The sequence below is a fragment of the Hemiscyllium ocellatum genome, chromosome 5, assembly GCF_020745735.1.
Source record: "Hemiscyllium ocellatum isolate sHemOce1 chromosome 5, sHemOce1.pat.X.cur, whole genome shotgun sequence".
Classification (NCBI taxonomy): domain Eukaryota; kingdom Metazoa; phylum Chordata; class Chondrichthyes; order Orectolobiformes; family Hemiscylliidae; genus Hemiscyllium; species Hemiscyllium ocellatum.
In genome coordinates this window covers 68,324,106-68,342,911 of record NC_083405.1, presented here as the reverse complement: position 1 = coordinate 68,342,911, position 18,806 = coordinate 68,324,106, and the positions used below count along the sequence as shown (strand labels likewise).

Here is an 18,806-nt window from a genome sequence, read left to right as displayed (position 1 = left end):
CTATGCCTACAACCCAGATTTTAGCAAGTAAGAGATCTGGTTAGTATACATATATAAATATTAAAGTATTAGCGAGTTTAATATTGGGCATTCTCAGAAGATATTTCCACCAACTGAGGAGCCCAGAACTCGGTCCCAAAATAAAGAGTCAGTGTTCAAGGATTATGATGAGGTAAAAACAATGACTACAGATGCTGGAAACCAGATTCTGGAGTAGAGTGGTGCTGGAAAAGCACAGCAGTTCAGGCAGCATCCAAGGAGCAGGAAAATCGATGTTTCAGGCAAAAGCCCTTCATCAGGAATACAGGAATCAGGAATGATGAGGCAACCATTCTTTGCTCAAAGGGTCGTATGTCTCTGGGACTCTCCAGCACCAAAAGCTGTGGATGCTCAGTCATCAAGTACCTTCAAGACTGGGATTATTAGATTTTTGAACACTGAGAGAATCAATGGATAGTATAGGAAGATAGACCTCTGAAAGGTCAGCCATCATTTTTCTCAAATGAAGAACATGGGTCAAACAACTACATGACCTATCCCTGTTTCTGTTTAGCCTCCTGTAACTTGTAAAACCAATTCCACTTTTGTTGTAGTCCCACATCTTATCATCCCTTTGCCAAGAGTGAGCACTTTCTAACGAAGAGCAGCAGGTTCATACTCCACAAAGCCAACACCACTTCACCAGGGGGATGCCTTCACTTTCCAAACAACATGTTAAAAATACAAATGACTGGACACTGCAACACCCTGAAAGAGCTTTTGCACACTTTAATCCATAGCCATAATGGTAGCTGTCTGATGTTTCACTCTAATACTCTTGACTTCAGTTGAAAGTAGCTTGTGTTGTTATGGAAGCGGGGGTATCAGCCAGACAATTCTTCATGGTTGGGTTCACAAATGTGCTGGAAAGGAATAACCCAATGGTGCACATAAGGTCTTGTGTCAAGTTTATACTGAACTTCCCCATTGTTCTTTATAACAGGCAAGGTGGCAGGCTTCCTAATGCACAAAGGATTTTGTGGTACATACCCATTATCATGCTTCTGTAATCCACCCAATGAAAAGCTTACCTGAATGGGCAATAAGGAGATAGTGAGGACTGCAGATGCTGGAGAATCAGAGTTTGAAAAGGGAGACGCTGAAAAAGCACAGCAGGTCAGGCTGCATCAGAGGAGCAGGGGAGTTGGCATTTCAGGCATAAGCCCTCCATCAGGAATGTGGAAGGAAAATGGGATGGCTGTTAGGGGACGCACCAGTCACATGGCACCATCATTGACTTCACCAGTTTCCTTAACTCCCCTCCCCCACCTCATCCTAGATCCAACCCTTCAACTCATCACTGCCCTCTTGAACTGTCCTACCTGTCCATCTTCCTTCCCACCTAATCGCTCCACTCTCCTGTCCAACCTATCACCATAACCCCCCACCTGCCTCTACCTATCACCTTCCCAGCTACCTTCACCCCAGCCCCACCTCCTCCCTCCCATTTATCTCTCAGCCTCCTTCCCCTTCCACATTCCTGGTGAAGGGCATATGCCCGAAACATTGACTCTCCTACTCTGCAGATGGTGCCTGACCTACGGGCTTTTCCAGTGGTACAGCTGAATGCACAACAACAAAACTCAGATGCAACATTACTCTCCTGCAAGCTGGCACTGCACTGACCTTGCCCACAGCCCTGGATGCAGGTTACTGATGCCCAATATCTTCCTAGATGCAGACTTTTTTTTCGCTGGGCTCTATGCTAAACTGCAGAGTGCCTGTATGTATGCTGTGGCTGGAAGTGTGGGCCTTCTTCACAATCACTGGCCCCTCACTGCTCCTGCATTGCTTGGGTAACTGATAACTCTTTTGTATCTGAAAGGAGAAAATAATGAAGTCAAGGCTGAAGGGTAAGGAGGGGGAAATCTAATGTGTTTGTGCCTACCACCTGCAGCTTGGAAATTAGAAGGGATTGTGGCTTGATGGGGAATTGAAACACAAACAGAAGAATAAAGTATGAGAATACTATGACTGGTTTCAGCCCTTTCCTTAAGCAAAGCCTTAGCAGTAGGTATATAAACAGTGACCAACACAATCGCCTTCATGGTAATCAGGATCTGCACTTGTGCTTAATCTCTGCTGGCTAGCTTCTATGGGCTCTGAATGTGCGCCACCTTCTCCTGTCAGAAAGGAGGATACATGACTAAGTGTTGAGCAACCTGCCTGACTGATGTGGCCATCTCATTTGAACGCTGTAGGGATGTGACAATGAGGCCTGCACCAATGACTGCACTAGTAAGGGGGTGCAGTGAAGCACAATGTCTGGTATGAATGACAGGGATGGCTGGTAGTTGAAGGATGAGGATGTGGTGAATTGAAGACTGCCAGAGGCTAATACTTTGCATTTAAAAGTGCAAAGTCATAGGACTTCTTGCCACTTCACATCCGAGGCTTCAGGGCTCAATGCCTGTTATTGACATTCCATTACCTCCACTGCATCTGAGGGCTTCCTGGCCTCTACAAATATAGAACCTTTCATTCCCTCCCACTGCTGCACTATGACCTCCTGTACAGCACCGCGATATGTTGGACTCCACACTCTCCTAGCTTGTTCAATGTTTCGCAGGTCAGATTCACTTCTGCAGAACTGCTAGCACACAATTCACCTCGAATCATACAGTAAAGAAAAGGCCCTTCGGCCCTCAAGTCTGTACCACCAAAGCTACACAAAATCCACACTAGTCCCACTGTCTAGCACTAGGCCCACAGCCCCATAAAAGGGGCAAGTTAACTTCAAATTGTGCCACTCATGATAATGCCTTTTCACCAGAGCAGGGTCCAAATAAGCAATATAGCTTCTGCTAGCTGGATGGCAAATTATTTGTGAACAGCAGGCAACACGAAGAGTACATGCTTTTGGCATTGCAATCAACATGCATACTGCGATTTCCATGTCCAATTTTCGCAATGATTAAACTTCACCCCACAAGGTCTAAAAATACTTGCATACTTATGTAGCATACAATTATGTCAAGCCAGCGCTGAATTAAAAATAATAAGTTACATTTTTACATACAAGTATTAGTTATACGATATGGTACTAGCCACGCTTTTGTGTCCTTGGACAAATAGTGCGCATTTAGTGAATCCATTCTATTGCTTCGAATATGTCATTAGTCCCCATCACTAAGCTGGAACTAAACCTTCAGTTCAGCCATTTTCCGAAAGAAAACTATTGTAACGGTGATCTGAAATCGTATGGCTAATTACATCCAACTATTTGGAATGCTTGCTAGCTAAGGAATTCTAAATCAGTTTAGTTTCATGAAATATTGTGTTCTGTAATTTTATCCACTGTCCAAAAGCTAAGAGCATGTTTTTCTCAGCAGTGTTGTAGTTTGCCATCTGGACTATTGACAGCCAAGGCCATGCACCATTCCAAGATGAAAGGCAATGATGATAGGGCAAAAGAAATCAATTTCATGGGAACCATTGATGTGGGCAGGAAGTCATTACTAATAGCAATTTTTCCTTTCACAGCCATCCTATTATTAGCTGGAGAAGTCACTGTAATCATCAGTTATGATTGTGACTTTGCCCTTACGCTTTGATTTGATTGGATGATTCATCTGAAAAGTATCAACACATCGATTTGAAGAGAATTCATTACTTGAGTTAGCCCAACCAATATCCAGATACAAATAAAATGAATTATGGAAATCATTCTCAGGTACCACACTAATAATGCACAGACTACATGTGAAAGCAGCCACAAGAATAAAATGAATGTTATGATAAAATTCAGACATTTCAAAAATTGTTTTTTGGGCCTGGTCCTCTTTACTGCTCTGTGAGGCAGAGCTGCCCCAAGGGCTGTCATTTGAACGGTGGTTGGTATTATCAGCATTTCTTAACTCCACTGCTATACAAGGTGCATCATTTGTGCTGTTAACTGCTGAGATATGATCAATTACATCTTTGCCTAACTAGGTCCCTTTTTTTTTTACAAATTTGGAACTTACATCATGACTTCACTGAAAAAAGTCTGCTTAGGATAAAATGCAAGAACTGATTCTGCTGACTACCATGTAGCTATCGGGAAAAAAATGATAAATTTTAAGATATTAGGATGTATACCAAAGATATAACCATTTCTCTTTTGAAGAACATGAGTCTCTCTCCAGCACACAAAGCATAACAACTGTTTCAAACTTTCTTTGCCCTCTTTCCATTCTCTCTCGCTCCATTACAGAAAACATGAAAATGTTTAAACAGTGGTGAAAAGATTCACAAGAATTGTTGCAGGGATGAGAATTTGTGGTGGTTATGTAGCCATGAGTTTGTCTTTAAATGTGGGCACTGCTGGATGGGCCAGCAATTATTGGCTTGCTGGTGCTATTAGGAGGGACAGTTAAACATAAAAGCATTCAGATGGGTCTGGAGTCACATGTAAGCTAAGCTAGACCAGGTAACAACAGCAGATCTCCTAACCTAAAAGACATTAATGAACAGATGGGTCTTTGCAATAATCAGTAGTGGTTAACAAGGTCACTATTAGGCTAGATATTTAATTCCAGGTTTTTAAAATTGAATTCAAATTTCGATTTGGACTCACATCACCGCAGCACTAGGCTGGAATTCTGGACTACGAGCCCAGAGATATTATAACTTTGCCACCATACCCTCATTACATAGAGTAGTTTGGACTGTTTTTCTTCGAGAAGGGAGGGACAATTTGATAAAGATAACTTAAAATCATGAGGGTCTAGACCGTAGACAAGAAAAGATCAAGATCAAGAGGGCACAGAGTAAAGTTAATTGCTAAAAAAATTGGTGAAATGAGGAATTACTTACTCACACAGTGAGTGCTCGGGATTTGGGATGCACTACCTGGCAGTATGGTGGAGGCAGTTTGAACAGATTTTCAAAATGGAATTGCATCATTTTGTGAAAAGGAAGAATGTCCAGAACCACAGGAAAGATTGGGAGAGTGGCAAAGATAGATTGCTCCCCTGAAGCGCTAGCACAACATGCTGGGCTGAATGGCTTCCTGTGTATCAGTTCTGTGATCCTATAACATTCTTTTGCATTCTCAGTATTATTATTATCATGGTTCCTCTGAATCTTCCTCTCTTATTCAATTTTGGAATTTTACATGCTCACAAAGCAGAAGTGATTCCACAAAGACTTTCAGTTTAAACCAAAAGTCTGCTTTGTTAAATCATTAATCCAGTTTCTTAACTGGCTGCCTTTATGTCATTGACTTTCATCTGAATGAGTACAAGAACAAGTCAAGGACTGAGTCAGAGCCTACTGTATCTTTCAAGGGAACCTAGACAAACATATGAAACAGGAGAATATTCAGGGCCATGGGAAGGTACAAAGGCAGCAAGGTTAGTTTAGAATTGCTGCACAAAACAAAACCATGCACATTCTGCCAATAGCCTCCTTAAACACTCTAAATTACTCTGGTCACTTTACCAACATTGCACCAATGAGTAGTTGGCATTTTATCTGAATGTTTCAGTGCTTACCCTTTGCTCATGTGGGGTTACAACAATATAAAAACAGTAATATTACTGCAGGAGTTAATGGCTGGAGATATCAATTACTGCACCCCACAGACATGGTGAATCTGAACTCTAGCAGCTTGGGATGGCATAAGCTATCTCACACAAATGTCCCAATTGGTTGCTTGCCGTTACAAAGTGAGTAAACTACTATTAATAATATCATGCAGTTGCAGGAGCACCCTCAAGTGTTTGAACTAAGTAGTGATAGTGCAATCACACACGCAGCAACATATCACCACAAGGAAGCTGGTTTGCTATCAGCCTGGCTTTTGACACTTTTTTTTTCGATGAGATGTACATAAAATGCAAAACTTAACTTCACCTTTCTCCCCCCTAAACTGCTTTACAGGGCAAAATGTTTCTCAGAAAAACACAGTAGACAGATGTAACATTTTTAAACCAGTAAGCTCTGCTCTAGCTGCGGAAAACCAACCCAGCTCAATATTCAAATGAGCCCTTAAATTGGTTCCTGACACTCCTGTGTGGAACAGGCTAGATGTTGATTTCAATTTTCAGTTTGAGTCTTGTTCTCAGTAGAAGATCCCAGAGTGATAATTTTGGATTGTGGGCTGGCAATGATCCCTGATGTGTAATGGTCTAACAGGCAGTCTTTAAAATAGAGTGCACCAACAGAACAACAATTTTTAACAGTCGTATTTTTGGAAGGACACGTGCTCTAAATAACCCAGCAAGACAAAGCAGAGTGGTCTTCTTGCTGGTCTGTGCTGAGGAGTGTCACATTGTGGATGGTAAAATCCAACCCTAGCCTTGTGCACATTCAGCCCAAAATGAAATAAAGCCAACACAAAATAGATAGGGCACATTCAGAGCTTCATCATTGCTTATCTGTTAGAGGGTTATAATCCTGTTCAGTCGGGAAAGCTATTGTGGTGCAGCAGTTTGTGTCCCTATTTCTGGGCAAGAAGGTCCAGGTTTAAGTCCATGAGGTAGCTGTGTCCAAATAGGTCAATTAAAATGGCCACACTCAGTTCTATGTGGCTCTATGTCAACCCAATTAGGAATTGTTGGCATTTAAAAAGAGATGTGAATACCTTGTTTAAACCAAACTGTGTCACAATATTTCTAACTTTTAAACAAAACAAACTTCTCTTGTACATAAAGTAACTGCACAAAACAAGAGCTATTAACAACAACATGATTTATGACTGAACTGGAAACAAAAAATGCTGAAGATCACAACAGATCATGCAGCATGCATGTAGAGAAAAGGAAGCTAAGGTTTTGAGTCTAGGTCACTCTTCCTCAGAGCTGCTGTGAAATAGCTCTGGTATACTTGCTACTGCAGACACAACATTTCAAGTTATTTACTTCTCTATGGACCATCCTCTGTAAAGTTCTCCACAGCTGCATCTATTCTCTTTCATATACCCTCCATTGTCTGTGGAGACATCAGTCTTTTGTTCAGATTTTTTTTTCATTATTTTCTAGCTAATCCTCTGGTCACTTTCTTTTGCAGTGTGACATTGTGAGGCCCGCAGTAGAATCATCCGAATTAGGTCATCTTGCAACTTCTGTTTCCTCACATTTTTCAAACTGGGATTACAATGAGGGCTTGCTCCAGGTTGGGTGGGCAGAGTCTTCACCTCGCAGCTTCACAAACCCTGTCTGCGGAGAAAATGACTTGCAAGGTTGGATTTTCACTCAGCGATCGCAAGATTCCCCATGAGGGAGGCAGTGTGACCCAGAATTGGGTGCAGAAACTGGCTATGTGGAAGTCCGGCCGTGGTGCACCAGCACTGCATTAAAGTGTAAATTAAAAAATGAACAAAACACGAAATATCGTTCCAGCCCCCTCACACTCAATATGCTCTGTCCATGCCACTACATGCCTCTCATCCACTCCTCCAAAGTATGTCCCCAAACAAGCCCCCACCCCCACACCTAGTTATTACACTGATACAGGCCGACGATCCCTTATATCCTCCATGTCACCTATGCACTCCTGTCCAACGCTCCTGGCCTTCAATACACTCCATATCAACACATTCCCCCACCACCAGCCCCACACCCCCAACATCCCCATTATCCTTTATAGTTTCAAAGGCAAATTATTGACAATTCATACCAGTATAAACACACACATCATTCTGTTGCCTTACAAATGTGATGCTAACTGAACTAGACAAAAGTGAGGACTGCAGATGCTGGTCATTAGAGTCGGAGTGCGGTGCTGGAAAAGCACAGCAGGTCAGGCAGCATCCAAGGAGGAGAATAGACATTTCAGGCAAAAGCCCTTCATCAGAAATGAGGCTGGGAGCCTCTGGGGTGGAGAGATAAATGGGAGGGGGTGGGGCTGGGGCAAAGGTAGCTGAGAGTGCAACAGGTAGATGGAGGTGGGGGTAATGGTGATAGGTCAGAGAGGAGAGTGGAGTGGATAGGTGGGAAGGAAGATGGACAGATAGGAGACGTTATGAGGGCGGTGCCAATTTGCAAGGTTGGATCTGGGATAAGGTGAGGGGAGGGGAAATGAGGAAACTGGTGAAATCCACATTAATGCCATGGGGTTGCAGGGTCCTGAGGCGGAAGATGAGGCATTCTCCCTCCAGACGTCAGGTAGTTAGGCAGTGGCGATGGAGGAGGCCCAGGGCCTGCATGTCCTCGGCAGAGTAGGAGGGGGAGTTGAAGTGCTCAGCCGCAGGGCGGTGGGGTTGGTTGGTGCGGATGTCCTGGAGATGTTCTCTGAAATGCTCTGCGAGTAGGCATCCTGTCTCCCCAATACAGAGGAGACTGCATCGGGAGCAACGGATACAGTAAATGATATTTGTGGATGTGCAGGTGAAAGTTTCATGGATGTGGAAGGCTGCTTTGAGGCCTTGAACAGAGGTGAGGGGGTAGGTGTGGGTGCAGGTTTTGCAATACCTGCAGTGGGAGGGGTGGGTGTCGGGAGGGAAGGGTGGACTTGACAAGAGAGTCGCGGAGGGAACATTCTTTACGGAAAGCAGCTAGGGATGTGGAGAGAAGTATATCTTTGGTGGTGGAGTCCATTTGTAGGTGGTGCAAATGGTGGAGGATGATGTGATTTATGTGAAGGGATGGAAGATGAGGACTGGGAGGAGTGGGGAGGTTCTGTCCTTGCTGCAGTTGGAGGGTTGGGGCTCAAGGGCAGAGGTGCAGGAAGTGGATGAGATGCGCTGGAGGGCACCATCAACCATGTAGGAGGGGAAATTGCGGTCTTTAAAGAAGGAGGCCATCTGGTGTATTCTGTGGTGGAACTGGTCCTCCTGGGAGCAGATGTGGCAGAGGCAGAGGAATTGGGAATAAGGAAGCAGGGTGGGAGGAGGTACAGTCCAGGTAGCTGTGGGAATCGGTGGGTTTGTAGAAGATGTCAGTGTTGAGTAAGTCCCTATTGATGGAGATGGAGAGGTCCAGGAAGGGGAGGGAGCCGTCTGAGATGATCCTTGTGGGAACACGAGGTGGTGCCGATGCAGTCATCAATGTAGCGGAGGAAAAGGTGGGGAATGGTGTTGGTGTAACTAATGTAACTAGGAATCTACCATGGGCATACACATTAGAACCCATCCAAAAGATTGGATTAAAGAAAGTTCTAAAAAAAAGGATTTCAAATGTCTATTACAAACTACACTGTATTGGAAGAAAAGGTACACATTTAAAAAATATCATTTTACCATTCCATTAGGTGGAATAAGGTCTTACAACAAACATATTACTCAACAGTGCAATCCCTTGTAACAACAAACATTGGAACTTATTCATAGGATCACTTCAAAGAATCCATAACAATTTGCAATGAACAAACTGTGGAAGGGAAAGTACCAATCCTTGAGAACAGATAGTTTGGAACTCTGTCCTGAGGCAATAACCCAATATCAGAAATCCCTGGCCTATGTCAACAGAATAAAATAGCAACCAATTGTTTTTGTTTCAAACAATCCAGACTTTTTAAGACTTAAAGGCAAGGTCTTTTAAATGCCTAAACAAAGCTACTACTTGTAGTCCTGAAGGAGGAGCATTGGAGCTGAAACATTAACTCTCACTTCTCTCCACAGAGTTTCTCCAGAGTTTCTGGTTTTGTTTCAGATTTCCAGCATCGACAAACATTCATGATTACTTTAACAATTGCAAGGGGTACCTTACCTCTACAAAAGGACAATTTATATCCTCCAAAGGTAATCTCAGCCAGACCAAAAGGGGTCTTTTCCTCTCCACAAGTTATCCTGGCTCGCCAAACAAATATCCACCAAGACCAGATCTACTCTTCCAAGTCTTATCCACAAACAGCAGGTTTCATACTCTAAAGGCTACCCATGTCCCACTTCAGTGGTAGCAGCTGATGGTTTAAATAGTGAGCAGCGCCTGTATCTCATGCATGTGCAAATGCTATTTTTGGGGACTAGCCACACAATTTTCAGCTAGTCCTGCAGTTTTTACCAAATGGAACATCTCTCAAAAATCTGGGTCAAAGTGTGAACCACCTTCCACAGTTACGTTATGACTTTTTTTATCATTCATTCACAGGAGATGGGTGCCACTGGTTTGGCCAGCATTTACTGCCCGTCGCTAATTACCTGGAGGGCAGTCAAGAGTCAACCACATTGCTATGGGTCTGCAGTCACATATAGGCTGGATCAGGCAAGAATTTTAAGATTTCCTTCCCTGGGATATTCTGACAATCAACATGGATAGAGAATAGACTAGCAGGTATAAAACATACAGTAGGAAGAAATGCATCTTTTTCTGAATGGCACTGCAGAGATCGGTGCTATTCTGAATATATTTAAATGATTGCAATATCTTAAAACTTGCAAAAGACACAAAGCTGGATTAAAGGATGAGTTTTGAGGAAGATGTAGAGATGTTACAATATGATTTGGACAGGTTGAGTGAGTGGGCAGATGCAGTGTAATGCAAATATATGGGAGGTTCGTCACTTTGGGAGCAAAAAAATAGGAAGGCAGTATTTGATTCGGTGTAAATTAAGAAAGGGGAGATGTTCATCATGAGCTGGGTGTCCATGTGCACCAGTCGCTGCAAGCAAGCATGCAGGTGCAGTAGGCAGTAAAGGCAGCAAACTGTGTATTGGCCTTCATAGCGTGAGAATTCGATTACAGGAAGAAGAATGTCTTTCTGCAATTGAAGAGGGCATTATGAGGCCAAACCAGGAACACTGTGTGCAGGACTGTTCTCTTTATCTGAAGAAGGGCATTCTCACTACAGAGGAAGTGCAACGGAGATTAACCAAATAAATTCCTGGGATGACAGGACTGACCTATGGGGGGAAATTGAGTTGGTTAGGCTTGCATTCATTCAAGTTTAGAAGAATGAGGAGAGATCTCACAGAAAAAAATAAAAGTTGAACATGACTAAATAGGTTAGATACAGGAAGGATCACCCTGAGTCCATAGCCAGGGGTCATAATTTAAGGATAAGGGGTAATCTTTGTAGGACTAAGAAGAGGTGAAATTCCTTCACCCGAGAGTGGTGAGCCTAAGGAATTCACTACCACAGAAAATGGTTCTGGCTAAAGGTGTGTGTTTTCAAAAAGCAGTTTGATATAGCTCTTAAGGTGAAAGGGATAAAGGGACAGGGGTGAAGGTGGAATTAAATTACTGAGCTCAGTGATCACCCATATTCATGTCGAATCAGAGCAGGCTCGAGGGGTCAACTGACATTGTCCTGCTCCTACCTTCTCTGTGTTTCATGGTTGTCATTAGATTCTTAATTCTAGATTTCAAGTGAATTCAAATTCGATCACCTGTCATGGCAGAATTTGAACTGGTCCCTAGAATATTACCTGATCTTTGGACTATTAGTCCAGTGCTATTAACAGTAGGCCATTAGCATTGGTCTGTCCAACTGTCACTTATTTTTGTTAATGTTTCTCATCGAGCTGAAGATCCAAGCTGGAACAAAAATCACACAACACAATGAACACCCAGATAAACTGAAACTGGAGAGCCTTCTTAAACTCCACCCATCGCCATGCCCATGTCATCAGCACCGGACTATCCTTATAAAGATGATTAGACAAACATGGGAAACCTCTGAACTGCCTTAACTTAGGTTGAACTTTGCACATCCTTGCCAGGTGCTCTGGCAATTAATAAGTCACCATACTATCTTTACTTTTACACTTATAAACTCAGCATCATAAAGCACAGAAACAGACCCTTCAGTCCAACTAGTCAATGTTGAATATAATCTCAAACTAAACGTCCCTCCTGCCTGTTCTTGCCCTTCGAACCTTTCCTATTTATGTACTTATCCAAATGTCTTTTAATTCTTGTAATTGTGCCCAGATCCACCACTTCCTCAGGAAATTCATTCCACATGCAAACCATCCTCATCTTTAAAAGGAATTGCCTTTTTCTGAGTGTTTGCAAATGCAACAAAATCTGGATTATCTCCAGGTTTTGGCTGACAAATGGCAAGTAAAATTCTTACCATACAAATGCCAGGCAATGACCAGCAATAAGAGACAATCTAACCACCCCTTTGTCATTCAATGGTGTTACCATCACTGAACCACCTGCTGTCACCATCCTGGGATTAATGTTGACCAGAAACTCAACAGAATTCTCCTATAAATACAGTGGCTACAAGAGCTGGACAGCAGCTGGGAATACTGTGGCAAGTAACTCACCTCCTGACTCTCCAAAGCCTCTGCATCATCTGCAAGGCACAAGTCAAGAGTGTGTTGGAATACTTCCCACTTGCCTGGATGGTGTAGCCCCAACAACACTCAAGAAGCTTGATGCTATCCAGGATAAAGCAGCCCATTTGATTGGCACCACATTCACAAGCACCCACTCATGTTCATTAACAGCAGAGTGCACTATTGACAAGATGCACTGCAGAAATTCAACAAAGATCCTGAGACAGCACCTTCCAAACCCACAATTACCTCCATTGAGAAAGACATGGACAGTAGAAACATGAGAACACTAACACCTGCAAGTATCTCTAAGCCACTCACCATCCTAACTTGGAAATAAATGGCTGTTCCTTCATTGTTGCTGGGTCAAAATCTTAGAATTCCCTCACGAAGAGTGTCATGGGTCTACCTACAATGGACTGCAGCGGTTCAAGATGGCAGCTCATTATCACCACCAACACCATGACCTGAACAGCAACTGCAGACAGGCAATAAATGTTGGCCTGCCAGCAATACCCATGTCCCACCAATGAAAAATAAAATCTGGGATGAATTATTACCTCTAAAATATTAAATGAACCATGAATTAGATATTTGCAACAACATGTTTCAAAACAATCCTAATAGGGACCTTTCTTGGAATGTTTCAACATAGACCAGAAAGCATATCCATCATTAGAATATTATTCAAGCTTTATACATTAGTCACGCAGAATTACAGTAAAATTGACCTCAACTGACTAACTGGGGATGTGGAATGACATCGAGGAGTTGGTTCAATCTTTATACTGGCTGTAGTAGTTCATGGAGGAATCTCTCCTAACTTTAGTCCACAGGTTACATACAATCAGTTTTCTCTCTCCTTTTTTCTAAAGGAGGGAGTGATGCCGATGGTCTTTTATGTGCTCAAGCATAGCAGTTTAACGATTGTTATCTGGGCGTATCACTCAAAAATGTTTTTAGTCCAAATGCACACAAATTGTGAGTCAAATAAAAGGCGTGATATGAACTCTGATCACAAGGAGGGGCTGTTACAACACACTTGGATGCTGGTATTTTATAATTAGACCTTAGGCAGTGTGGGGCACTCCTGAGTATGAATTTTGTCACTGTATTGAAATAGGGAGGACACACAGAAGATTCATTAAGCTGTTTACAAAAACCTGCCGGAAATGACAAGTTCAGGCAACATCCATGGAGGGAAAGAGTTAATGTTCACGTTCAAGGAGCTGTTCTGATTCGAGTTGGAACAGTAACTTGGTTTTTAATCGATAGATGCTGCCTTACCTGCTCAGCATTTCCAGCCTTTTTTGTTTTCTTTTTATTCAGATTTCCAAAAATCTGTCTTATTTTGCTTTTATAATGGATTTTTCGAAAAATGTTGCCAGGACCAAAGAGGTTAAGCTATGACTAACTAAGCTGGAGTTGTTTTCCTTAAAACACAAAAGGCTGATTTTAAGTGAGGTGTATAAAATTATTAAGTGCCTAAATATAATCAATTGGAAAAACTACTTTCATTTAGCAGAATGTCCAGTAATTAAGAGGGCACAACAGTGATGCAGTTTTGTGGAAGGAGTTGAAGAGAATCTCTTACAGCCACATGTTGGTGAACTTGAAGTTTCGTATTCACTTGTGCTGTAACTCGCAAGGCTACAGGCTGACAGCTGGGAAGTGAGATCAGGCTGGGATACTCATTTTCAGATGACATAGACACAATGGGCCAAATGACCCCCTTCAATGTTGTAAATTGCTTTGCCTCAGAGAGATACCCTGACGACATTTAAAAGTCGGACTGCCACTGAGCTCAAGAGAAAACTAAAGTGAAAACCACATTTTGTATTGATACAAGGCCCAGGCAGGTTGAAAATACTTTGATCTCTGCAATCCTGAATTAAAATTCAGCGCAACCTAATCATATCACTATCTTTGTTCCAAAGACTAGAGCTGAGTTTGGCTGGTTTGGTCTAGTGACACAGCTATCAAACATTACAAGCATTCATGAAACGAGTTAATTACAGAAGAGTGACACAATGGTGTTTATAGCCTTGAGCTTGAAGTACAGACACTGAAAATTTCATTGTTACTGCTAATTTGAATACAATATGGAGCAAAATATACAATTCACTTAGAAACTATTTATTGTTTGCTAATGCCCCATGGGGAATAATACTTGGGATTAGACTGTTAGAAATCTTCCATTTAAATATCATGAAATTTTTTTGAAATGAAGGTGGAAGAAGTGCATAGTGCTTCCCTCAGAAAATAAATAAACCTATTTGCAATTTTGTTTCACGGTTGACCATGCGATAATCGATTTCTGCTTCACAGGGTGAAAGGCCATATGAGTTACATAAATGGTGCTTCAGGCTGAAGCCCAGTACTAATAAACAGAAAAACAGAACACAAGGCACCGCTTTTGTCACTGGGGATTTATACAGTCCGGCAGGCATATGCTGCTTCTTAACATGCATTATGTTTCAGTGTATCTACCAAACAATGTTTCATTCATACAAACACAGATTAAAGACCAAATCCTATTAGTTCCCTGGTCACTGAACTTCTACTGAGGAGCATAGTGACATTCTGCTGCTCAATTGGCAATAATAAACTTTAATACTGGCATCTAGCCAAGAAACGTGTTTGTTTCTTACTGCATGTACGCACCTTTCTAGTCATGTGACAATAGAGAGTCCAAGGTCCCTTCGTCAGAGTATGTCTCAATGTGAATATCAGCAAACAGAACAGGCACCTGCAACCATTTCTATCAGCTTCTAACGAATTAGCATACTAAAACCAAACTGCTATTCGGTTTTGTTTAATACTCAGGATCATAAGTCATTTGTCAACAACATCACCATAGAAAACACCGATCAGCATTAAGAACTACTTACCAACTCATAGTTGACTGGTGGCAAGCACGGTGTCACAACCTGGAAATAAAGAACAAGACAGCAGGATTAATTTCAATATTTTGAGGCAAGGAAAACAAAGAACAGCTATGCAACACTTTCACTTTTAAAACGAGGTTTTCTTAAAAATCACAATGGCTGAAGAGGGAAAAGGACTACATTTCCAGTGCTGAAGGTAGTAATGCTGTTTTAGGAAAATATTAACCAGCCAGCTAGCAGCACATCCTTGAGACCATGCCACCCATTTCCTGATAAACACTCGTTGTGTAATTAAGCCAGAACAAACTAACAAAGTAAACACACACCTGGTCTACCTGCAGTGGATAGCTCCAAATGATTACATTTGTGCTTCTTGAGTGCATTTAACAAAATCTTACACCAACCATATTGTGAGTTTGAACATGCAATGACCAATACTGGTTAATGATTTACCTAAAGTTTTCCTCCATATTTAAAAGTTGCAACAGACAAGTAGCCTACTGAATATAGGGTAATCTCAACTGTCACTGGGGATCTTTACATGTCCAATCAACTGTGTGACATGCTTTAAACATAATGTATTTTACATCAACAAATTCATGGGTGAGAAATTTGAGTTTTCACTATTATTTGGAAGTTTTGTTTGTTTTCATTTTGCAATACTCAGGTACATTTTGTACCTAACTATGAGTTCAGAATGTTGTAAGTTATGCATTATTTTTATTGTCTCAGGATTATTCCATCACAACACATGCATTTTTACTGTGAAGTTAGAAAGATCTTAAACCAAGATTTCTCTCATATTAATTTATGTTTTCCTGACAACTTGAATGACATTGGTAGAGTTAGATTTGTTGCTCACTATTTGCTATCCTTTGAGCATGATGATCATCTTCTTAAGCTGCTTTGTAGCCATTGTCCTTACAGCTAAGTGAATAACAATGTTGCGTTCAAATAGTACAGAGAGCACTGAAGAACACACAAAGGCTGAAGTTCAATCACAGGGTTCAGATGTTGTTCTCATTATCGGGATAAATCTAAATTCCTTGACTGATCACAAATTGCTCAGTCGGTAGCAATTTCACTTTTGAAAAGATTGCTCATCCATGTCTCACTCCAAGACCTTTGCACATCATCTAGTATGACATTTCAGAGCAGAATGAAAAGAATCTGCATTGCATCAGGTAGTTTTACTGATAAACTGCAAAAACCAAGGTCCTTACCATCTGTTTAGATGGACATGAAGACAAATCAGAACCAGCTGATCTTTTAGGCTCAACGTGCACTTCACCCAGTTCAATTTACCAGCACATTAATCAAAGCTCAATTTTTTAATACTGCTGGGCTGAATGTTTACCAACAGTCCCAGCAGATGCCATGGTTAACATTTGGAAACACTTGACAGACCAAGAAAGTTAAAACGTAAACTTCAGGAGTGTTTAAAATGCTGATGAATAAAATAAAATGACAGGAAACACTCAAACAAGGTTGAAAGGTTGCATGTGTTTGTTGCAGAGCGTTTGCCTCTTTACAAATAACTTGCTTTAGACATTACACAGAATGGTAGTTACCTGATAATATAAACATGAGAGGAAGATTATTGTGGCACAAGAGGTATATGTGCCCTTATCTGGCCACATAGAACCTTTTTTCTCATCTGAAAACTTTCTTCCCTAATTCTGTCAAAGTCTTTTGCTCGAATGTCTCATTTATTGTCTCAATGTCCATTGAGATCTTAAGCTAGAATTCCTCTTTCCCCAACCAAGACAATAGGACATCAGCAGACTGGATGAAAATGTAGTCTCCAACATTAACCCTTTAATGACCGTATGCACCAACTTTCACACATGACCATCACACACAGCAACAACCAAAAATAATAATTTTTGGGATGCAGTTACCTGAAATATAACTCAAATAGCTATCCAAACTCCACTGTGAAGCATTCTGATCTCAAACACTGTTTCTAGTAATCAAGTTTCCAAATGGAAGATGAAGTGGATGACCTCTGGAGGTGATCATACTGTAGCCTCTCTTCGAAAAACAAGGCACAATGGGATATATGATATAAGAAACAGAGTGTAGGAAGTACAAATTAATTAGAACTTATACATCATGTTCATCACCTACTCTTCAAGGTGTTCGTCAAAAAGCAATTATCCTTAGGCCAGAGATAGACATGCTGTGTTTTTCAAAGAGACACAGTAACGTCAGCATATCCATTTGTGTTGCTCAAGTGGTAATGGTGAACTGGTGCTGTACAGCTTCAAATTATTTTAACATGTAGAATCCCTTCAGTGTGGAAGCAGGCCATTTGACCCATCGAGTCCACATTGACTCTCCGAAGAGCATCCCACCTAGAACCTCAATCTTACCCATTCCCAGAAACCCTGCATTGCCCACAGTGAACCATTCCTGATGATGGGCTCTTGTCCAAAGCGTTGATTTTCCTGCTCCTTGTATACTGTCTGACCTGCTGTGCCTTTCCAGCACCCCACTCTCGACTCTGATCTCCAGCATCTGCACTCCTCACTTTCTCACAGCTAACCTGCACATCCCTGGACACTTATGGGCAACTTAGCATGGCCGTTCCACCTAACCTGCACATCTCTGGACTGTGGAGGGAAACTGAAGCACACAGAGGAAACCCACACAGACACAGGGAGAATGTGTATACTTCACTCAGATAGTCGCCTCAGGTTGGAATCAAACCTGGGTCCCTGGTGCTGTGAGGCAGCCGTGCTAACTAAAGAGCCACCGTGCTGTCCAAACAGTCATATTATACAAGACAAGACCACAAGGAGGAAAACAAGACTTTTTGCATCCAAATGCAGCAAGATGTAATTCCGAAACTTGCTCAAGATGTTTTTCTTTCGATTTTCTAAATCCTGACTGAGGATATATTACGCTTTTACTATTGCATGAAGAGTAAGTTTGCTAGGTGCAGGGAATGCTGGATGACCAGAGAATTTGAGGTTTTGATAAAGAAAGAGAAGGAAGCATATGTCAGGTATAGACAGGAGAGATTGAGTGAATCCTTAGAAGAGTGTAAAGGCAGTAGGAGTAGACTTAAGAGGGAAATCAGGAGGGCAAAAAGGGGGCATGAAATAGCTTTAGCAATTTTAATTAAGGAGAATCCAAAGGGTTTTTACAAAAACATTAAAGACAAAAGGGTAACTAGGGAGAGAATAGGGATCCTCAAAGATCAGCAAGGTAGCCTTTGTGTGGAGCCGCAGGAGATGGAGGAGATACTAAACAAATATTCTCCATCATTATTTTCTGTGAAGAAATACATGAGGACAAAGAATGTGGGGAAATCTTGAAAAAATGTCTATATTACAGAGGTAGTGGTACTGGATGTCTTAAAACACATACAGGTGCTTAAATCCCCAGGACCTGATCAGATATACCAGAGAACTCTGTGGGAAGCTAGGGAAGTGATTGCTGGGCCTCTTGCTGAGATATTTGTATCATCTACAGTCCCAGGTGCGGTGCCGGAAGACTAGAGATTGGCTAACTATTTAGGAAAATGGTAAGGAAAAGCCAGGGAACATGGAGCAGTGAGCCTTACATCAGTGGTGGGCAAGTTGGTAGATGAAATCCTGAGGAACAAGATGTCCATGCATTTGGAAAGGCAAGGACATGGTTTTCTGTGTGGGAATAAACAAAGAGGATTGATGAGGGCAGAGTAGCGGACAGGATCTATATGGACTTTAGTAAGGCATTCGA

The 18,806-nt window shown here is 41.8% G+C and overlaps 1 protein-coding gene across 2 annotated transcripts in view; it reads right to left on the bottom strand.

The window, feature by feature from the left end:
• Positions 1-18,806, bottom strand: part of LOC132815734 (tensin-3-like) — a 449,058-nt gene that overhangs the window by 206,961 nt on the left and 223,291 nt on the right. For both annotated transcript variants that reach the window (XM_060824846.1, XM_060824847.1), the window contains one exon: positions 15,081-15,119. In XM_060824846.1, the coding sequence (XP_060680829.1) occupies positions 15,081-15,119 (39 nt within the window). The remainder of the gene's footprint in view (positions 1-15,080; positions 15,120-18,806) is intronic.